This window comes from Notolabrus celidotus, chromosome 21 (genome assembly GCF_009762535.1).
Source record: "Notolabrus celidotus isolate fNotCel1 chromosome 21, fNotCel1.pri, whole genome shotgun sequence".
Classification (NCBI taxonomy): Eukaryota; Metazoa; Chordata; class Actinopteri; order Labriformes; family Labridae; genus Notolabrus; species Notolabrus celidotus.
In genome coordinates, this window is record NC_048292.1 from 348,023 (window position 1) to 371,374 (window position 23,352).

The following is a 23,352-nucleotide window of genomic DNA, read 5'->3' on the forward strand; positions in this document are numbered from 1 at the left end:
CAGAAGTCTTTTCCACCAAAATATAACAGTTTGAAGATCTCAGTATCCATAAAATTATTGCATATAAACTAGAACTCAACAAATATTCTGATTCGCCAATGTGTGCCTGATCACAATGTTACTTGAATGGGCCACAGATTATCTATAGGCCATGGACTACGATGATGAAACCAATCAGAAACTACTGGTGTTGAAAAATGCTGCACAAACTGCAGTTCCTTAAAGCTGCTGTGAGGAACTTTTGGTTTGTATCGATTCTGGCGCCCCCTTGTGGACAACATGATACCTCTTATCTCTTATCCTGTACATGCAAAATTTGTATCTTCAGACAATAACCTCATCCTGTTGTATTTAACATACAAATGTATCACACGGTGTGATTATTTGCCATGAAAATAGACATAAGAGGGTGTTTCTAAAGCGAGATGTCAATCATCTGATCTGACACCTACCCCCTCAGAGTGGTTTAAGGCATTAAAAATGACAACAGAGAAGCTATCGGTGTTGTTGTGGATGGTCTTGTTTGCTTTTGAGGGTCATAAAGAGGCATCAGTATCAGTTTCAGTCTGTTTCTCAACCACTTAAAAACTCCTCATAGTGCCTTTAAGTGTCCACTAGAGGCTGACTGCAAAAGCCAAGAAATCCCCATCAGGTCCAATATTTAAACTCTTATTAACAAAGCCTGCCGAAAATTTAATGCAGTTAGCATTCTTCTTCTTCTTCTTCTGTTACTAAAACAGCTTTAAGACGCTCTGTAGCCATCGTGTGGTGGGAATATTGCATTACAAGCAGACACCAGAGAAAAACAGGAAAAAAAATTCACTTTCCAAATGTAATAATATTCATGATTTTTAATATGTGACTGAATTTGAGCATTTTGGGAATCATGAGCCATCCCTAAAGGATAAACCAAACAAACTCTGAGAAAAGATCTCTCTTAAAGTCGTCTTAATAGCTACATTTCAATCGTGGAAAGCTCCGCCCTTAATAATCGCCTGCTTTATGTTCTGATTTACTGAAAATGGGAACATATTTTATGAAACAAACATCAGGCTGTGTTGGAGAAGACTTGAAACTAGAGATTGAGACCAGAAACTCAACAGGAAAATGTCTAAAGGGGTCATAAATCAAGACTTGTGGAGTCGCCCTCTGCTGGGCATCGGAGGAAGTGCTGCTTAGAGCATGTTTATATTGGCTTTGCCTTTAGGATTCAGAAGCCACGCCCACTTCTTGTTTACAGTCCGTGGTATGAAACAATTGTTCTTCATTAAGACCAAAAAAAGACTTCCTCAAATCAGTCATGCTAATAATATGTCAGTGTTGTGTTTACAGCTTGTTTCTGTCGCCCCCATGTGGCCAAAAAGTGAATAAACGCTTAAAGAGTAAAAAAATCAAAGGATGTTTCAGAGCGCTTGTTTCATGTTGGAGGAACTCATGATGACAATAAGGAGCCTCAGAGTGAACAAAGAGAGAACACAGCACAGTGATCAATATATCAGCTCCCTGATGATCAGAGAGTCTGATAACCTCTGAGTCACCACACAAGACGCCGCCCGCCGCCTGCCGCCCGCCGCCCGCTGCCCGCCGACCTGCCGCCGCCGCACTCACAGACGATTTGTAAAAATGATTAAAAGCATAATGAGTTTGCAAATCTGAGAGAAAATGAGATAATCAAGAAAACAAAGAGAAAACAGCACATTTCCATTTCTATTACTGCTCTTAATGACAGAAAGAAGCACGTTTATGGAAAGAGGAGGACGAATGTTCCTGTTCTCGTGCAGAGATTCAGATTAGATCTCTGCTTTCTCTGACTTCCATTTCTCCCGCTCTGCAGGGAACCAGCTCACGCTATTGATTCGACTTGATGGGTGAGCTCTTTGAATTAAAAATGATAATCCTCCCCCTCGGATTCACAATTTTCACAACTTCAAACCAACCGTAAAAAGTTGTTGTTGTTAATTTTCCTCTTGGATTGAGGTCGTGAACCCCGGGGAGGAGACGTGGACAGACTTCGTTCTGTGGTTTTTGGAGGATTTAAAGCGAGTCGTGATGAGTGGGAACAGAATCTGAGAGGTGAGGGGTTACGGCGTGTTTCTCAGAGGCTGTCTCAGACTCAGCGGGGGGGCTTTTCTCCTCACTAAACTGCCGTTCGACATCTCTGACATCAAGAATGTCTCCATGTGAGAGTTTTGTCTCTTTGTCTTTAAGTCTGTCTCCTTGTCCATCATTTCACCCCAACCAAAGACTCAAAGATGAACGTGTGTGTGTGTGTGTGTGTGTGTGTGTGTGTGTGTGTGTGTGTGTGTGTGTGTGTGTGTGTGTGTGACTCAGCTCTACGGGGATTCAGGACGATTCTTCTGAAAAATGACAAAATGACAGCTCGAGCTGACAGCCCAGCCAACACACACTCACCCACAGTCTGTTCTTCTGATACGGCTGCCATTTCTTATCGCCTAAGTCGTCTGACAGCCGCCGAGGAAGAGACAGATGGAAAGAGAGACAGATAGCAATAAATACTGAAGAGGATGAAGAGGAAGAAGAGACGGATTCACCGACGGAGGAAGGGATTGATAGATGAATGATAGATGGACAAACGTTGAGACAGAGAGAGACGTGAGAGGTACGAGAGGAAACTTTGGAAAACTTGCTTTTCATCTCAGATTGACGGATCCAAACTCTGAAGCGTTTTCACGCCTCGATGAATTATCCATCCATCTACCTCTCTTAACATTTTAATATCTGATGCCTGCAGAACTTCTTGTTCTTGTTCCACTCGATCAATCCAACCTGCAGCGGTGAAACAGGCTGTAACGGCTGCAACATCCTCCAGCTGGAAACCTTTTATCCCTCTGCAGTTTGGCCTTACGTCAACATGTGAACCCAGCTGAAACAAGGTGCAGATTTAACACTCATGTTTGTCTCTCTTCATGTGAGCAGAAATAATAGAAGTTTGAGGAAACACTGACCTCATGGTACCACAAAAACCTGACATTCAGCGAGCTGGTGCTGCTGGAAGGACGCCCAAAGTGAGTGAGAAATGGAAGGGTGCATCCTCTGGGGAGAGCTGCAGAACTTTTCCAATAAATGTAGAAGTTTTAAAAAGTTTGGCGGCCATGCGGCCAATCACATGTGAGGATATAGGATCCAGGTGATGGAGGGGAGGCTGTGTATCGTGGCTTCATCTGTTCCTTCTGAGAGGGTTAGGGTTAGGGTTCTTCTCAAAGACCGGGCAAATACTCACTGAGGAGAAACCGGATCAGACCATCCAAGCTGAGGACATTAATAATGTTTGCTTCAGTTTGGTTCTGGTTCTGTTTACTTGAGTTCGGTTCTGGTTCAGTTTTGGTTCGGTTCTGGTTCGGTTCTGGTTCGGTTCTGGTTCGGTTCTGGTTCGGATCAGTTCTGGGCCGGGTCGGTTCTGCTTCGGGTTCGGTTCTGGTTCGGATCAGTTCTGGGCCGGGTCGGTTCTGGTTCGGGTCCGGGTCCGGTTCTGGTTCGGATCAGTTCTGGGCCGGGTCGGTTCTGGTTCGGGTCCGGTTCTGGTTCGGTTCTGGTTCGGTTCTGGTTCGGTTCTGGTTCGGGTCGGTTCTGGTTCGGTTCTGGTTCGGTTCTGGTTGCATGAGTTTGGTTCTGTTTCGGTCCTGGGTTGGTCCTGGTTCGGTTATGGTTCGGTTCTGTTTCGGTCCTGGTTCGGTTTTGGTTCAGTTCTGGTTCGATCCTGGTGGTTCTGGTTCGGTTCTGGTTCGGTTTGCTTGAGTTTGGTTCTGGTTCTGTTTGCAAGGGGTTCTGGTTCTAACCCTAACCCTAACCCTAATCCTAACCCTAATCCTAACCCTAACCCTAACCCTAATCCTAATCCTAACCCTAACCCTAACCCTAACCCTAATCCTAACCCTAACCCTAACCCTAACCCTAATCCTAACCCTAACCCTAACCCTAACCCTAATCCTAATCCTAACCCTAACCCTAACCCTAACCCTAATCCTAATCCTAACCCTAACCCTAACCCTAACCCTAACCCTAACCCTGACCCTAATCCTAACCCTAACCCTAACCCTAATCCTAATCCTAATCCTAACCCTAATCCTAACCCTAACCCTAACCCTAATCCTAATCCTAACCCTAACCCTAACCCTAATCCTAATCCTAACCCTAACCCTAACCCTAATCCTAATCCTAACCCTAACCCTAACCCTAACCCTAATCCTAATCCTAACCCTAACCCTAACCCTAACCCTAACCCTAACCCTAACCCTAACCCTAACCCTAATCCTAACCCTAACCCTAACCCTAACCCTAACCCTAACCCTAATCCTAATCCTAACCCTAACCCTAACCCTAATCCTAATCCAAAGCCTAACCCTAACCCTAATACGGGCATGCTGGACTCCAGCTGCTACAACTACTACTATCCGTCTCCCCACTATCATCTCTCTCTCTCTCTTCATCTCCCTCTATCCCTCTCTCCAACACGGTCTCAGCAGATGTGTGTCTAACATGAGTCTGGTCCTGCTGGAGGTTTCTGCCTGTTAAAGGAAGTTTGTCCTTGCCACTGTAACTTGCTAAATGCTGCAAAGTGCTCTGCTCATGGTGGATTAAGATGAGATCAGACTGAGTCTGATCCTGTCTTGGTGTTGGGTCTCTGTTCATAATTTGACATAGAGTGGTTTAGACCCGCTCTGTTTGTAAGAACTCATGGCTCAACAGAGTTAGAGAAGATCATCCTTTGACCTGTGATGTTTCATTTACATTCAGAGTAATAAACAAAAGTTAGACTCAAACAGAAGAAGTCAGACTTTCCTAAAGTTAAATGTTTGGTTGCATCGCCTCAGGGAATATTAATGATCCTCAAAAAGGCCTAAATGCTGCTAATGTAAGGTCAGAGATCTCCCTGCTCAAGCATCCCTGTGTTTCAGCATCACACGCTGCTGAGAGGTGTTTAGCTGACTGTAGACGGAGAGGGAGAGCCGTCCTGCTCCGATCACTGACAGATCCATTCATCAACACTGAGTTTTAGCTCTACAATCAGCAGGGGGCTAATTACTTCCCAATGCTTCCTAATACACTGCTCACTGAGCTAATGTGTCCACAAGAAAAAAGCTTAAGGAAGCTTTTCTTTAAGTCCCAAAGATCCACAGAGTGCAGAGAAACAGCCTCCAACTATCACCGAGTGTGAAACTTTCAGGGGCGCCGAGGGAGACCATCATCAGCTGACTGTTGTGTTGGCAACAAATAGATCCACCTCTCAACCCGACAACGTTCAACAGATCCAGATACTGATGTCAATTAAAGCTTTGTTCACACTGCAGAGAATCACAAGTGTTTACGAGGGACAGGACTCAGTCTGATCTCATCTTAATCCACCATGAGCAGAGCACTTTGCAGCATTTAGCAAGTTACAGTGGCAAGGACAAACTTCCTTTAACAGGCAGAAACCTCCAGCAGGACCAGACTCATGTTAGACACACATCTGCTGAGACCGTGTTGGAGAGAGGGATAGAGGGAGATGAAGAGAGAGAGAGAGATGATAGGGGGGAGACGGATAGTAGTAGTTGTAGCAGCTGGAGTCTGGACCACGGTCCCACAGCAGCAGAGATCCAGAGGAACCTACGAGACAGGGAGCTCAGGGACTCCAGAAAGGTCTAAGAAAGAGAGAAGAGAAGGGAGACCAGAAGAAAGAAACAAGAGGGAGTCCCCCAGAGAGGAAATGGAAGGAATGACAGAAGGAAAGGAGGGGATGAGAAAAGGAGACATAAAGGATGAAGAAACATGGAAAGAACAAAGAGAGAAAGAAAAAGGAAAGGAAGGAAGAAATGAAAGAAAGAAGGCATGAAAGAAAGAAGGAAAGAAGGAAGGAAGGACAGAAAGAAAGAAAGAAAGAAAGAAAGAAGGGAAGGAAGGAAAGAAGGAAGGAAGGGATGAAAGAAAGAAGGAAAGAAGGAAGGAAGGAAGAAGAAAGGAAGGAAGAAGAAAGGAAAACGGAAAGAAAGAAAGAAAGAAAAGAAAACAAGAAAGAAAGTAGAAAGAAAGAAAGAAAGAAAGAAAGAAAGAAAGAAAGAAAGGAAGAATGAAAGAAAGAAAGAAAGAAGAAAGAAGAAAGAAAGAAAGAAAGGATGAATAACAGACCCCAAAAAAGGAATCTACAGCAGAGATCCAGAGGAACCTACGAGACAAGGGAGCTCAGGGACTCCAGAAAGGACTATGGTTAGTAACTTTAATGGGACAGGAAGAGTTAAAGTGAGAGACAGGCAGAGAGAGGAGAGAGAGGGAAAGACAGGATCCCAGTGTGTCAGTCTAAGCCTATAGCAGCATAACTAAGACCTGGTCCAAGCCTGATCCAGCTCTAACTATAAGCTTTATCAAAAAGGAAAGTTTGAAGCCTACTCTTAAAAGTAGAGAGGGTGTCTGCCTCCCGGACCCTGACTGGTAGATGATTCCAAAGGAGAGGAGAGGCTCTACCTCCCATACTACTTTTAGAGAATTTAGGTAGGATGAGCAGGCCTGCATGTTGGGAGCGTAGTGTTCTAGAGGGGTACTAGGACACTATGAGGTCTTTAAAATGTGAAATTCTAGTCTAGATTTTAAGGGGAGGCAGTGGAGAGAAGCTAACACTGGAGAGATGTAGTCAGTACTGGAGCTGAAGCATAACCGCCTGCTGTGGAATATTTTGGTCTGTTCTTTTGGACAGAGAGCTTCAAACACACTCGTTCTAAATCAGCAGAATGAACAAAACATGCTCTCGTTTCTTTTAAACGTTCATTCTGGATTTTAAAATCTGGTGAAATCTTCCTCCATCATGGCCGACGTCTGCCGCTAACGTCCCTCATGCTTCAACAAACCGTCCAACCAAAGCAGAGGAAATGTGGAAAAGACTCACAGCAGCCAGTCTTAACACCAGAATATTGTTCCTGATGATTTCATCTGGAGCGACCTGGCAGCAGATTTAAATCCTCTCTGAAATTATTCGCCAGATTTGAGCCGACCGCGAGAAAACTTCACCGCTGACCAGGTCCAAGGAAAAGATTTCCCCCTTTTCCACTGGCCTAATTTCCTTCTGTTTGCCACTTAGCATGTGCAGCCAGTTGCACGTGTGTGTGTGTGTGTGTGTGTGTGTGTGTGTGTGTGTGTGTGTGTGTCCGTGTGTGTGTGTGTTGATGTGTTTGTGTGTGTTTGATACAGTTTCTGTGTGTTGTGTTTGGGCAGTTTCATCCTGGCCCCATAAGGGTTCCTAATGACCAATTTACATAATTAACACGCTGAGGCATGGCAGGCTGCCTCCGCCTCGGTGACACACACACACACACACACACACACACACACACACACACACACACTCACTCACACACACACAGACTCAGGGGCTCTGTGGTAGTGAATTTGACTCCAGGCCAAACACTCTCTCCTCCCTTGTTGGCTCTTTTTCCTCCATTTATTCTGAATTCCTTCTTTCACTCCGCTCGTCAATTTTCTCATTAGAAACTCTTTTCTTTTCTTTGTGTCTGAATACTGTCGGCTGTGAGATATTTAACACTCAATGACACTATTATGTGCAACAGTCCTGCATCTCAGTGTCCAAAAATAACCAGGACATGTCCTATATGTTGTAGAGCTGTGTTCTTATATTACCCCACATGTTTTTAACAACATTCAAACAAAGAGAAATTACAATTATTCCTCTGAATAAACACCCCAACATGCAGGCCTGCTCATCGTACCTAAAGTCTCTAAAAGTAGTATGGGAGGTAGAGCCTCTCCTCTCCTTTGGAATCATCTACCAGTCAGGGTCCGGGAGGCAGACACCCTCTCTACTTTTAAGAGTAGGCTTCAAACTTTCCTTTTTGATAAAGCTTATAGTTAGAGCTGGATCAGGCTTGGACCAGGTCTTAGTTCTGCTGCTATAGGCTTAGACTGACACACTGGGATCCTGTCTTTCCCTCTCTCTCCTCTCTCTGCCTGTCTCTCACTTTAACTCTTCCTGTCCCATTAAAGTTACTAACCATAGACCTTTCTGGAGTCCCTGAGCTCCCTTGTCTCGTAGGTTCCTCTGGATCTCTGCTGTAGATTCCTTTTTTGGGGTCTGTTATTCATCCTTTCTTTCTTTCTTCTTTCTTTCTTTCTTTCTTTCTTTCTTTCTTTCTTTCTTTCTTTCTTTCTTTCTTTCTTTCTTCTTTCTTTCTTTCTTTCTCTCTTTCCTACCTCCCTTCCTTTCTTTCTTTCCTTTTTTCCTTTCCTTCCTTCCTTGCTTCCTTCCTTTCTTCCTTCCTTTCTTTCTTTCCTTCCTTCTTTCATTTCTTCCTTCCTTCCTTCTTTCTTTCATCCCTTTCTTTTTTCTTCTTTTTTTCTTTCTTTATTCTTTCCATGTTTCTTCATCCTTTATGTCTCCTTCTCTCATCCCGTCCTTTCCTTCCCCATTTCTTCTCCTCTTTTTCTTTCTTCTGGTCTCCCTCTCTTCTCTCTTTTCTTAGACCTTTCTGGAGTCCCTGAGCTCCCTTGTCTCGTAGGAACCTCTGGATCTCTGCTGCTGTGGACGTGGTCCAGACTCCAGCTGCTACAACTACTACTATCCGTCTCCCCACTATCATCTCTCTCTCTCTCTTCATCTCCCTCTATCCCTCTCTCCAACACGGTCTCAGATTCAGATGTGTGTCTAACATGAGTCTGGTCCTGCTGGAGGTTTCTGCCTGTTAAAGGAAGTTTGTCCTTGCCACTGTAACTTGCTGAATTCTGTCTCTTCATCTGTACACATGACAAATCTGTTTGCATGACAACCACTTGTGTGTCAGCCTCCTTTTAACAACAACCAACAAACAGCACGACACAAGACAAACAAAGAGACAAAGTGCTCAGTACTAAAAAGTTAACCCTCAATAAAACAAGAGCAATAAGGAGAATAACTCAACATCAAGATGTGAAAGCCAGATCGCTGAATGAAAAGTGAAATCTCAAAAAGACAATAAAAGCAAAAGTTGGGAATGTTCTTGAGTGAGCTCAGACCCTGAAGCCGGAGCAGCAGGTTGGAAGAAGGTGAAAAGAAGTTTGCAAATCTTAAGGTTTAGGAAGTCGTTTGTTAAACTTTACTTCGCCCGTCGAATCACAGAGCGGGAAAATGTCAACCCAGAAAAACAATGCTCACGTATCCTCGCTCCGTCTCCATCACCTCTGCTCTGTGCTCAGTCTGACGCCAGCGTGTCAGGCAGACTAAATCAAACAGGATTAGATGGACAGGACGTATTAATCCCCCACACCACAGACGGTGAACGGCTGAATCCATCTCATGGATTAGTTATGAAAAATGGTATTTACCCAAAGCCAATCAGCTCAATCTACGGCCGGGCAGGGGGAAATAAATAAGGCTTAAAGAGGGAAACAAATAAGGAGAGCGTTATTTCAGCAGCAGGGTCTCTTTTTCCACAGCTGCTGATGTCCACCACCCGTACCATTCTTTAAAATGTTTATAATCAGAAGGCTACATACATTTAATCCTTTAAATATCAGTTAAATGGTGAGTGCACAGTTTCAGGAATTGCTGCTTTGGTGCCTTCAAGCTCATTGTCTTGGTTTTGTTGCATATTCTGGTGTTGATTCACTTTTACTGCTTTACCTGCAGCACTTTAAAAAGTCCCAAAAAAAACACACTGAACACCTGACCAGCACCAACCTGCAGAATGACTCAATTAGCAACTAGCTAGTGATCTTAGCAGAGCATTTAAGACTGAAAAAGACAAATGTAAGAAATTGCAAGTATCATAAAAAGATAAAAGTGATAATTATGTTTAATATCTTTAATGGGAACCATGCATTAGTCAATATAAGTACTTATTATACATGCTAACACGGCTACAACTCTGCAGGCTGCACCCAAAATTAGCCTTAAAGCTACAATCAATTACAAATGCACCTCATATGCAAAGCTGGTGCTAGCATAAGCTCTCCAGTTTCACAAATTTGGCAACCTTGGAAGTTAAAAATGAAGCCAATGCGATGTAACTTGCAGTTCTTTCAGTGACCACTTGAGGCAGGCTGCAAAAGCAAACAAGGGGCCTTCAACACCCGATGTTTAAATGCAGAAATAAACACGTAGCCTGCATAGCTAATATTTATATTCCCATACACAACATGCAAGAAATGATTTCATATCTGCAACCCACGAGTGTGGATTCTTTAAGATGATGAGTTCTGCACAATATGCATGATTGGGGGTGTGGCTTCTTTGAGTGACAGGTGGGTGTTGTACCTGTTGTTGCTTCCACCTCAAAAATGGATCAAAATATGGCAACTATCATCTTTTGGCTTCATGACGCCTCTTCAGAAACCTTTGGGCGGCTTCACAGGCACCAGTTTTGACTTTCTACCGTCTACAGCTCCACACTAACATGTAAATATGGTCGCTTCTAGCTTTAAATCACACCTTGGGAACCATCAAACTGCAGAGCTAAAGGCCTCAAACAGCGGTCAAACACTCAACGACAGTCTCTTTATCTGACTCTGAGCACCGTGTTTACAGCGTACACACTAAACGTTGATCCCTGACAGTTATCTGAACCATTACTCCTCCCACACTCCAATTAAAGACCTCCATTTTCCACTTTTCCAAACACAATCAGGACTTCAATCTCCTGCTTCAGCTCCTCTTTGTTTTCCCTCTCCGTCACTTACAGTTAGTCAGTCAGTTCATCGTCTGTATTCAGATCTGATCCATCATCATCATCTCCTCTGATTGATGGTTTATAGAGAGGGGACCGGCGTCCAGGCACTGCCAATGTAAATACCATTTGTTGTGAGGAAAATAGAGGAATGCTAATTCACCTGGGAGGACTAAAAGGGTGTGTGTGTGTGTGTGTGTGTGTGTGTGTGTGTGTTTGTGTGTGTATCGACTCACACAGTGAGGGGTGTGTCTGGTGTTGTGTTTCCAATCTGCAGTCTGAATAGGGAGTCTGAGAACACACTTGACTGCCATAATGAGGTACTCTGAGTGTGTGTGTGTGTGTGTGTGTGTGTGTGTGTGTGTGTGTGTGTGTGTGTGTGTAAGCGGGCTGAACCCGAGCTTTATAGGCGCCGAGGGAGGGGTGAAAGAGAGAGTGAAGAAAAAGGATAAAAGTAAGAAAAGTCCAGAGCGCTGAAAGAGGAACAAGAATCCCTGGAGTTCCTCCCCCCCTCTTTCTTCCCCCTCTTTTATTCCTCCTCTCTCTCGCCTGTACAAACATGCTCCCTCCTCCCCTCCTCCCCCCTTTCTTCTCCTCTTCACCCCCCTTTTCAGCCTCCCTCTTTATCTCTCCTCTTCCTCCTCATCTTTCTCGCCGCTGAAACACAAAACCCTTGTAATCCTCCTGATCCAGGCCGGTCCGGAGGGGAAGGGGAGAGACACGAGCGAGAGAGAGACTGAGGAGGAAGAGGACATGAATGAGGAGAATAAGAAGAGGACAGAGAGGACAGAACTTCCTCTACTCCTTTAGATTCACTCCAGAAGTTTAAGTTTAGAACAGAATATGCCTCCTTTATTGCTCTCCAATCACTCGTCCATCTTTCACACCCTCAGACACATCCCTGAGGATCAGACTGGAACAGGATCATCAGTGATTCCAGAAGTCTCTGTGTGAAGGGATCAAGGATCTCAGAGCTGAGTGAGTCCTTAGGATGGGGACTGTAGGGGGACTCATGACATACAACATGACCCCACAAGAGACCACAGGAAACAAAACGACACGAAACAATTCAATAAGATACGATATGAGACGCTATCACAAGACATACGTTAAGTTACAATACTCGAATATATCGTACCTGATGATTTAATATGTTACGATATATATGTTACGATTTAATAAGTTACGCTTTGATATGTCATGATTTGATATGTTACGATATATATTACTATATATGTTACGATATATATGTTACGATTTAATAAGTTACGATTTGATATGTTACGATATATGTAACAATATATTTACTATATATGTTACGATATATGTTACGATTTGATATATTACGAACTGAGACATCAAGATATGATATGTTACGATTTGATAAGTTACGATTTGATATGTTACGATATATGTTACGATTTGATTTGTTACGATTTGATACATTACGACTTGATAAGTTACGATATACATTGCGATTTGATATGTTACGATTTGATATGTTACGTTACATGTTACGATTTGATATGTTACGATTTGATATGTTACGTTATATGTTACGATTTGATTTGTTACGATTTGATACATTACGACTTGATAAGTTACGATATACATTACGATTTAATAAGTTACGATTTGATATGTTACGTTATATGTTACGATTTGATATGTTACGATTTGATATGTTACGTTATATGTTACGATTTGATATGTTACGATTTGATATGTTACGTTATATGTTATGATTTGATATGTTACGATTTGATATGTTATGATATACATTACGATTTTATATGTTACCATATGTTACGATTTTATATGTTACCATATGTTACGATTTATGTTACGATATGTGTTATGATTTGATACGTAACGATTTGATATGTTCCGATATATGTTACGATATACATTACAATTTGATAAGTTATGTTTTGATATGTTACGATTTGATATGTTACGATATGTTACGATTTGATAAGTTACGACTTGATATGTTACGATTTGATACGTTACGATTTTATATGTTACGATTTGATACGTTACGATTTTATATGTTACGATTTGATACGTTACGATTTTATATGTTACGATTTGATATGTTACGATTTTATACGTTACGATTTGATACGTTACGATTTTATACGTTACGATTTGATATGTTACGATTTGATACGTTACGATTTGATACGTTACGATTGGATATGTTACGATTTTATATGTTACGATTGGATATGTTACGATTTGATATGTTACGATTTTATATGTCACGATTTGATATGTTACGATTTGATACGTTACGATTTGATATGTTACAATTTGATACGTTACGATTTTATACGTTACGATTTGATATGTTACGATTTGATACGTTACGATTTGATACGTTACGATTGGATATGTTACGATTTTATATGTTACGATTGGATATGTTACGATTTGATATGTCACGATTTGATACGTTACGATTTGATATGTTACGATTTGATATGTTACGATTTGATATGTTACGATTTGATATGTTACGATTTGATACGTTACGATTTGATATGTTACGATTTGATACGTTACGATTTGATATGTTACGATTTGATATGTTATGATTTGATACGTTACGATTTGATACGTTACGATTTGATATGTTACGATTTGATACGTTACGATTTGATATGTTACGATTTGATACGTTACGATTTGATATGTTACGATTTGATACCTTATGAGATGAAGAAATGATTTGAAGCCATACAATACAACACAACTTAATCCAATACGATCACTTTGGAGAAGTCATCCATCTTTATAAACAGAGAATAGCTGATGCATGGATTTTAATCCATGGATGACGACACTCGGACTAAACTGGACTTTATTCTCAGGAGGAAGCCGAGCCAAATCAAACTTAAGTTCCCTCCTTGTTGAGGTTTTGATCCGCCTCTAATTGAGAACCAGGTCTCTGTGCGGCTACACGTTATTGAGATCTCAGTCTGAAGTTTGGGGTAAACATCTTCCAGGTCTGGTTCTGATCTTCTGACAGTGACGGACACATTTTGGGGTTCATGACCATCTGCAGCCAGAGGGAGCAGCAGAAGAAGAAAGTTTTCATGCTGAGCTGTGAACTCTATGATCTTTCAAAGAGAGCGCTGTTTTAAAATCAGTTCAGGCCTCTTATGCAACCAGTGACAGCCTGTTCATCTTTAATGGAGGTCCTGCCCAGAGAGATGAAACCGCTGATGAGCTGTGATTCAGACAGGAGAGCTGTGACGAGAACAAAGGCTCGTCTTCCTCTGTGCGAGGTTCGGTTTACATCAGAGGAGCCCGAGAGAGAGAGTCTCTGAAAGTCCACCTACTTTACTCTGCAATTTATTTCAGGGGGAAAGTGGACGGGTATTTGGCAGCAGACAAAAACCCATCAGAGCGGCGCTATCAGGTGGCTTCAGGACACACACAGTCATCTACTCGCCCGCCGATAATAAGAGTCTGTTAGCGCCTCTGTTTCTCAATCCAATCACCGCCTGATTTAAAGGCAGCAAAGCGTCTCAGGAGACTCAAACTATTTACATCACATTTTCTCCTCGTCTCGCCGCCCGCCGCCCGTGTTCAGAGGCCTGTTGCTGTGTTTTCTTTACAGCCGAGCAGTCACCTCCAGGCAGCAGAGCTCTGCTCCAAAACAGCAGCAGCGTCTCACTCTGAGGGTTCAGCTTCTGCTGCGACAGAGGAACAGAGACCGCTCTGCACACCGCTCTGCACACCGGGGCTGTTTTTAAATCATCGGATGTTACATCCAACAAGTTATCGTCTATTGCATATGCTTACGATGTCATGACCAACATTTGCAAACTACACATTTAACCTGCAGAATCTTCTGAGGATATACACAGACCTTTGCTTTCTGTATACTTCCAGCAAGTTTGTTAAAAATCTAAAGACTGGAGCTCGACAACGTGGCTCCAAAGAACGTCTTAAGATGACCAACAAGATGAGAAGAAGAGCTTTATAATGCTGAGCAGATCTTAAAGGTGGTTTTCTGCAGGACAACATGATTCAGTTTGATTATAAGTCTAAATATAACAAAGTCTGAACGCTCTATGACTCAACCTCTCCTTATATTAACAGGATCTTTGGTCAAACAGGAATCAATTCAACATGAAGTAGTTAAAAGAGAATGAAACTGTGACGTATGATGTGCCGTACGGACCGGTGGAGGTTCATTCATCTGGAGAATATGGGACACATTGATTCTAGCTCTGTGCAGCTAAATAAGGCTGGAGTGGCGTTTGCAGGGAACCTCTCCCCTCTTGCAAAAACTTGCATCCTTTGCACTCGCGTACACACGATTCTGACGTGCAACTTGAGTGAGTAAACACAAAATATTCTTGCTTTCGTGACGGGATCATTCATGCTAGGTGTGAACCCAAAGCACTTATCATTCTAACACACAGCGCCCACATTGAAAGGTCTTTGCACCTAGAAAAACTAGTCCATGCATTTGTTACCTCCAGGTTAGATTACTGTTATTCCCTTTTATGAAGCTGCTCTAATAAATCAAGACTCTTCAGCTAGTTCAAAACGCTGCAGCTCAAGTCCTGACTAGAACCAGGAACAGAGAGCACATCTCTCCAGTGTTAGCTTCTCTACACCGGCTCCCCATAAAATCCTTCTTCTGACCTCCAAAGCTCTTAATGATCAGACCCCTTCGTATCTTAAAGACCTCATAGTGTCCTGTTACCCCTCTAGAACTCTACGCTCCCAACATGCAGGCCTGCTCATCCTACCTAAAGTCTCTAAAAGTAGTATGGGAGGTAGAACCTTCAGTTATCAGGCCCCTCTCCTTTGGAATCATCTACCAGTCAGGGTCCAGGAGGCAGACCCCCTCTCTACTTTTAAGAGTAGGCTTCAAACTTTCCTTTTTGATAAAGCTTATAATTAGAGCTGGATCAGGCTTGGACCAGGTCTTAGTTATGCTGCTATAGGCTTAGACTGACACACTGGGATCCTGTCTTTCCCTCTCTCTCCTCTCTCTGCCTGTCTCTCACTTTAACTCTTCCTGTCCCATTAAAGTTACTAACCATAGACCTTTCTGGAGTCCCTGAGCTCCCTTGTCTCGTAGACGTCCTCCTGCTGTGGACGTTCTGGACTGCAGCAGCAACAGTCACACTAGGTCTCACCAGGTCTCACTAGGTCACACTAGGTCTCACCAGGTCTCACTAGGTCACACTAGGTCTCACCAGGTCTCACTAGGTCTCACCAGGTCTCACTAGATCACACTAGGTCTCACCAGGTCACACTAGGTCTCACCAGGTCTCACTAGGTCTCACTAGGTCTCACTAGGTCACACTAGGTCTCACTAGGTCACACTAGGTCACACTAGGTCACACTAGATCTCACCAGGTCTCACTAGGTCTCACCAGGTCTCACTAGGTCACACTATGTCTCACTAGGTCTCACTAGGTCACACTAGGTCTCACTAGGTCACACTAGATCTCACTAGGTCTCACTAGGTCTCACCAGGTCTCACTAGGTCTCACCAGGTCTCACCAGGTCTCACCAGGTCTCACCAACACATCCTGGTTACTGAGAGTGTGACTGAGTGAGGAGCAAAGACTGGATCTGGATTCATATTTACATCACTCCTTCATGACGTCATCAGATTACAGAGTTAGTGTTGGAGTCATTCAGGGAGATTTTTAATGAGTTCAAGTTTATGTATAAACACGACGACTGAGAGCTGCTGATGAATGAATGAAGCCCTCACACACACACACACACACACACACACACACACACACACACACACACACACACACACACACACACACACACACACACACACACACACACACGACGACGAGAGAGCTGCTGCAACAAGCAGACACTCAAGTGGCGCTTAGCAACGAACAATGTGTGATGTCACAAGAAAACTGATTTTGGAGCAACATCAAAGGCAGATCTCTCCTTATGATGTCATAGTGGTAAAGGGTTTCAGACTTAGTAAACCAAGCCTCAAACCCTCAGCAGTTCACAGATCCAACCTGAGACAAGCGGTCAGCAAGGCTCGTGACTTTAAACTGGTCTACATTCAAGACACTAACTAACCCAAGGATTCCACATGGACAACAAGAGGAACTCAGAGTCCCTGAGCAGGGCTGATACCATGGACAAGGAGACGGAGGCTGAGGTGATGCTCAACAAGATTACAGAGCTACAACATCTTGTTGAGAGTAAGGACAAGCAGCTGATGGATGAAAGGCTGAAGGCTGACATCAAGCTGCAAAAGAAGATGGTGGCGTCTCACAACCTCCAGACAAGCCTGGACGAGGCCAAACAGGAGAGGGATGAGATGGCAGAGAGGTTGAGGAGAAAGGAGCAGGAAGACATGAGGAGGGAGAACGACACCGACGTGCAGCTGGAGGATTTAAAGAACCAGCTGCAGGCTGAAAGACTGAGGTCTGACACCCTGCAGAAGGAACAGGAGGAATTTAGGAAGGAGGTAAAAGAAAAATCCAGAAGAGACCTGAAGCAGGTTCGGGATCTGGAGAAGGAGAAAGTTACCCTGGATTGCATTATTGCATCTCAGGACATCAAACTAAAAAATAAGATGGTGTCGTCTCGCTACCTCCAGACCAGCCTGGACGAGGCCAAACAGGAGAGGGATGAGATGGCAGAGAGGTTGAGGAGACAGGATCAGGAAGACATGAGGAGGGAGAACAACACTGACGTGCAGCTGGAGGATTTAAAGAACCAGCTGCAGACTGAAAGGATGAGGTCTGACACCCTCCAGAAGGAACAGGAGGAATTTATGCAAGAACGCCCCCCTGGAGGACAAGAGAGAGCCAGCAGAGACCTGAAGCAGGTTCAGAATCTGGAGGTGAAGGGACTTTCTGTAGAGGCGAAGGCCCTGCAATTAAAAAATATGAAGATTAAAGAGCTGGAGGAGCTAATTGCTAGGGAACAGCATCAGCAAAAGAATAAAGTGATGACTCGCTACCTCCAGACAAGCCTGGAGGAGGCCAAGCAGGAGCGTGATGAGATGGTCAGGGTGATGAGGAAGGATCAGGAGCACTTAAGTAGGAAGACAAACACAGACGTGCAGAGAGAGAACCTGGATCTGGACTGCAAGCTAGCATCAAGCAGAGCATTACAGGAGAACATGATTAAAGAGCTCCAAGAATTTGTTGAGAGTAAAGAGAACCAGCTGCAGGCTGAAAGGCTGAGGGCTGATACCCTCCTGAATGAACTGGATGAATTAAGGCTGGAGGTTCAACAGAAAGCCAGCAGAGACCTGAAGCAGGTTCAGAATCTGGAGGAGGAGAAACGGTCCCTGGATTCCATTATTGCGTCTCAGGACTTCAAGCTGCACAATAAGATGGTGTTGTCTCGCAACCTGCAGACAAGCCTGGACGAGGCAGAACAGGAGAGGGATGAGATGGCCCAGAGGTTGAGGAGAAAGGAGCAGGAGCTGGAAGACTTGAGGAGGAAGACCAGCACCAATGTGCAGCTGGAGGACCTAAAGAACCAGCTGCAGGCTGAAAGACTGAGGGCTGACACCCTCCAGAAACAACAGGAGGAATTTAGGCAAGAACGCCCCCCTGGAGGACAAGAGAGAGCCAGCAGAGACCTGAAGCAGGTTCAGAATCTGGAGGTGAAGGTTCTTTCTCAGGAGCAGGTGGCAAAGGCCCTGCATATAAAAGAGATCAAGATTAAAGAGCTGGAGGAGCTAACTGCTAAGGAACAGCACCAGCAAAAGAATAAAGTGTTGACTCGTTACCTCCAGACAAGCCTGGAGGAGGCCAAACAGGAGCGAGATGAGATGGCCCAGAGGTTGAACAGAAAGGATCAGGAGCACTTGAGGAGGAAGACCAACACCGACGTGCAGCTGGAAGACCTAAAGAACCAGCTGCAGGCTGAAAGGCTGAGGTCTGACACCCTCCAGAAGGAACAGGAGGACTTTAGGCTGGAAGTCCAAGAAAAAGCCAGCAGAGACCTGAAGCAGGTTCAGGATCTGGAGGAGGAGAAACGTTCCCTGGAGCAGGAGGTGAAGGCCCTGCAAATAAAACATGACTACAGGATTCAAGAGCTCCAGCAGCTTGGTGCATCTCAGGACACCCAGCTACAAGATCAGGTGAAGGTCAATCAGGCTATTCAGGAGGAGATGAAGGACCTGCAAGGAGAAGTCGCAATCATTGCATTACAGGACAACAAGATTAAAGAGCTCCATGATCTTGTTGAGTCCTTAAGAAACCAGCTGCAGGCTGTAAGGCTGAGGACTGACACCATCCGGAAAGAACAGGAGGAACTTAGGCGGGAGGCACAACGGAGAGCCAGCAGAGACCAGAAGTGGGTTCAGAATCTGGAGGAGGAGAAAGTTTCCCTGGAGCAGGCCCTGCAGAAAGAGGTCTCAAGAAGAGTATCAGAGGAAAGAAACAACCCCAACAGGATTCAAGAGCTCCAAGATCTTGCTGTGTCCTCAAAGAACCAGCTGCAGACTGAAAGGCTGGAAGTTCAGGACAGACTTATTGAGATGGAGAACGTGTCTTTGTGGAGGAGGTTTAAAAAGGCCATGACTCCTGACAGTCGCCGCCAATACAAACATCTGAGAATGCAGTGGCAGGACCAGGAGGAAAACCCCAGCTCATCTGTTCCCCCAAGCCCCCCCAACATGCCCAGACCGTAACGGGCCATCAGGTAGACACAGAGTAACATGTTCCTCTGTGTCTGCACGGGTTTACTCCGGGTTCTCCGGTTTCTTCCCATCATAATCAACTTTGAAAAAAAAAACCTTTAGAATAGTAAAAAATGCACCAAGCCTAAAAAATGTCAATAAAAAAAACAAAAAACTTTAACATTAAATTCTTAGAATGAAAGTTATTTCTATAAAGTTGGATTCCTGCGTGTCTGACTCAGAGTTGTTCTGTATCTACTGTTTACTGTCTCTCTGCTCGAACTTCTCCAACATGCTTTCATCCTCACCAGGTCTCACCAGGTCTCACCAGGTCTCACTAGGTCTCACTAGGTCTCACCAGGTCTCACCAGGTCTCACTAGGTCTCACCAGGTCTCACCAGGTCTCACCAGGTCTCACCAGGTCTCACCAGGTCTCACTAGGTCTCACCAGGTCTCACCAGGTCTCACCAGGTCTCACCAGGTCTCACCAACACATCCTGGTTACTGAGAGTGTGACTGAGTGAGGAGCAAAGACTGGATCTGGATTAATATTTACATCACTCCTTCATGACGTCATCAGATTACAGAGTTAGTGTTGGAGTCATTCAGGGAGATTTTTAATGAGTTCAAGTTTATGTATAAACACGACGACTGAGAGCTGCTGATGAATGAATGAAGCCCTGCAGGCCTCACACACACACACACACACACACACACACACACACACACACCACACACACACACACACACACACACACACACACACACACACACACACACACACACACACACACACACACACACACACACACACACACACACACACACACACACGACGACGAGAGAGCTGCTGCAACAAGCAGACACTCAAGTGGCGCTTAGCAACGAACAATCTGTGATGTCACAAGTAAACAGCTTTTGGAGCAACATCAAAGGCAGGTCTCCTTATGATGTCATAGTGGTAAAGGGTTTCAGACTTAGTAAACCAAGCCTCAAACCCTCAGCAGTTCACAGATCCAACCTGAGACAAGCGGTCAGCAAGGCTCGTGACTTTAAACTGGTCTACATTCAAGACACTAACTAACCCAAGGATTCCACATGGACAACAAGAGGAACTCAGAGTCCCTGAGCAGGGCTGAAACCATGGAGAAGGAGACGGAGGCTGAGGTGATGCTCAACAAGATTACAGAGCTACAACATCTTGTTGAGAGTAAGGACAAGCAGCTGATGGATGAAAGGCTGAAGGCTGACATCAAGCTGCAAAAGAAGATGGTGGCGTCTCACAACCTCCAGACAAGCCTGGACGAGGCCAAACAGGAGAGGGATGAGATGGCAGAGAGGTTGAGGAGAAAGGAGCAGGAAGACATGAGGAGGGAGAACGACACCGACGTGCAGCTGGAGGATTTAAAGAACCAGCTGCAGGCTGAAAGACTGAGGTCTGACACCCTGCAGAAGGAACAGGAGGAATTTAGGAAGGAGGTAAAAGAAAAATCCAGAAGAGACCTGAAGCAGGTTCGGGATCTGGAGAAGGAGAAAGTTACCCTGGATTGCATTATTGCATCTCAGGACATCAAACTAAAAAATAAGATGGTGGCGTCTCGCTACCTCCAGACCAGCCTGGACGAGGCCAAACAGGAGAGGGATGAAATGGCAGAGAGGTTGAGGAGAAAGGAGCAGGAAGACATGAGGAGGGAGAACAACACTGACGTGCAGCTGGAGGATTTAAAGAACCAGCTGCAGACTGAAAGGATGAGGTCTGACACCCTCCAGAAGGAACAGGAGCAATTTATGCAAGAACGCCCCCCTGGAGGACAAGAGAGAGCCAGCAGAGACCTAAAGCAGGTTCAGAATCTGGAGGTGAAGGGACTTTCTGTAGAGGCAAAGGCCCTGCAATTAAAAAATATGAAGATTGAAGAGCTGGAGGAGCTAATTGCTAGGGAACAGCATCAGCAAAAGAATAAAGTGATGACTCGCTACCTCCAGACAAGCCTGGAGGAGGCCAAGCAGGAGCGAGATGAGATGGTCAGGGTGATGAGGAAGGATCAGGAGCACTTAAGTAGGAAGACCAACACAGACGTGCAGAGAGAGAACCTGGATCTGGACTGCAAGCTAGCATCAAGCAGAGCATTACAGGAGAACATGATTAAAGAGCTCCAAGAATTTGTTGAGAGTAAAGAGAACCAGCTGCAGGCTGAAAGGCTGAGGGCTGATACCCTCCTGAATGAACTGGATGAATTAAGGCTGGAGGTTCAACAGAAAGCCAGCAGAGACCTGAAGCAGGTTCAGAATCTGGAGGAGGAGAAACGGTCCCTGGATTCCATTATTGCGTCTCAGGACTTCAAGCTGCACAATAAGATGGTGTTGTCTCGCAACCTGCAGACAAGCCTGGACGAGGCAGAACAGGAGAGGGATGAGATGGCAGAGAGGTTGAGGAGAAAGGAGCAGGAGCTGGAAGACTTGAGGAGGAAGACCAGCACCAATGTGCAGCTGGAGGACCTAAAGAACCAGCTGCAGGCTGAAAGACTGAGGGCTGACACCCTCCAGAAACAACAGGAGGAATTTAGGCAAGAACACCCCCCTGGAGGACAAGAGAGAGCCAGCAGAGACCTGAAGCAGGTTCAGAATCTGGAGGTGAAGGTTCTTTCTCAGGAGCAGGTGGCAAAGGCCCTGCATATAAAAGAGATCAAGATTAAAGAGCTGGAGGAGCTAACTGCTAAGGAACAGCACCAGCAAAAGAATAAAGTGTTGACTCGTTACCTCCAGACAAGCCTGGAGGAGGCCAAACAGGAGCAAGATGAGATGGCGCAGAGGTTGAACAGAAAGGATCAGGAGCACTTGAGGAGGGAGACCAACACTGACGTGCAGCTGGAAGACCTAAAGAACCAGCTGCAGGCTGAAAGGCTGAGGTCTGACACCCTCCAGAAGGAACAGGAGGACTTTAGGCTGGAAGTCCAAGAAAAAGCCAGCAGAGACCTGAAGCAGGTTCAAGATCTGGAGGAGGAGAAACGTTCCCTGGAGCAGGAGGTGAAGGCCCTGCAAATAAAACATGACTACAGGATTCAAGAGCTCCAGCAGCTTGGTGCATCTCAGGACACCCAGCTACAAGATCAGGTGAAGGTCAATCAGGCTATTCAGGAGGAGATGAAGGACCTGCAAGGAGAAGTCGCAATCATTGCATTACAGGACAACAAGATTAAAGAGCTCCATGATCTTGTTGAGTCCTTAAGAAACCAGCTGCAGGCTGTAAGGCTGAGGACTGACACCATCCGGAAAGAACAGGAGGAACTTAGGCGGGAGGTACAACGGAGAGCCAGCAGAGACCAGAAGTGGGTTCAGAATCTGGAGGAGGAGAAAGTTTCCCTGGAGCAGGCCCTGCAGAAAGAGGTCTCAAGAAGAGTATCAGAGGAAAGAAACAACACCAACAGGATTCAAGAGCTCCAAGATCTTGCTGCGTCCTCAAAGAACCAGCTGCAGACTGAAAGGCTGGAAGTTCAGGACAGACTTATTGAGATGGAGAACGTGTCTTTGTGGAGGAGGTTTAAAAAGGCCATGACTCCTGACAGTCGGCGCCAATACAAACATCTGAGAATGCAGTGGCAGGACCAGGAGGAAAACCCCAGCTCATCTGTTCCCCCAAGCCCCCCCAACATGCCCAGACCGTAACGGGCCATCAGGTAGACACAGAGTAACATGTTCCTCTGTGTCTGCACGGGTTTACTCCGGGTTCTCCGGTTTCTTCCCATCATAATCAACTTTGAAAAAAAAACCTTTAGAATAGTAAAAAATGCACCAAGCCTAAAAAATGTCAATAAAAAAAAACAAAAACTTTAACATTAAATTCTTAGAATGAAAGTTATTTCTATAAAGTTGGATTCCTGCATGTCTGACTCAGAGTTGTTCTGTATCTACTGTTTACTGTCTCTCTGCTCGAACTTCTCCAACATGCTTTCATCCTCACCAGGTCTCACCAGGTCTCACCAGGTCTCACCAGGTCTCACCAGGTCTCACCAGGTCTCACCAGGTCTCACTAGGTCTCAGCAGGTCTCACTA

General features: G+C 44.8%; 3 protein-coding genes across 3 annotated transcripts in view; 2 read left to right on the forward strand and 1 right to left on the reverse strand.

Moving 5' to 3' along the window:
* Positions 1 to 23,352, reverse strand: part of LOC117805425 (plexin-B2-like) — a 316,173-nt gene that overhangs the window by 78,829 nt on the left and 213,992 nt on the right. The gene's annotated exons all lie outside the window — the stretch shown is intronic.
* LOC117804712 (trichohyalin-like) lies at positions 16,605 to 19,483 on the forward strand. Its single transcript, XM_034673039.1, has one exon. It carries the CDS (start codon positions 16,750 to 16,752, stop codon positions 19,312 to 19,314), a length of 2,565 nt encoding a protein of 854 aa, XP_034528930.1. The 5' UTR covers positions 16,605 to 16,749; the 3' UTR covers positions 19,315 to 19,483.
* On the forward strand, positions 20,237 to 23,182 carry LOC117804713 (trichohyalin-like). The gene has a single exon (XM_034673040.1). It carries the CDS (start codon positions 20,401 to 20,403, stop codon positions 22,963 to 22,965), a length of 2,565 nt encoding a protein of 854 aa, XP_034528931.1. The 5' UTR covers positions 20,237 to 20,400; the 3' UTR covers positions 22,966 to 23,182.

Coding starts and splice junctions, on each gene's coding strand:
- LOC117804712 (XM_034673039.1), top strand. CDS start 16,750: ATGGACAACAAGAGGAACTCAGAGTCCCTGAGCAGGGCTGATACCATG.
- LOC117804713 (XM_034673040.1), top strand. CDS start 20,401: ATGGACAACAAGAGGAACTCAGAGTCCCTGAGCAGGGCTGAAACCATG.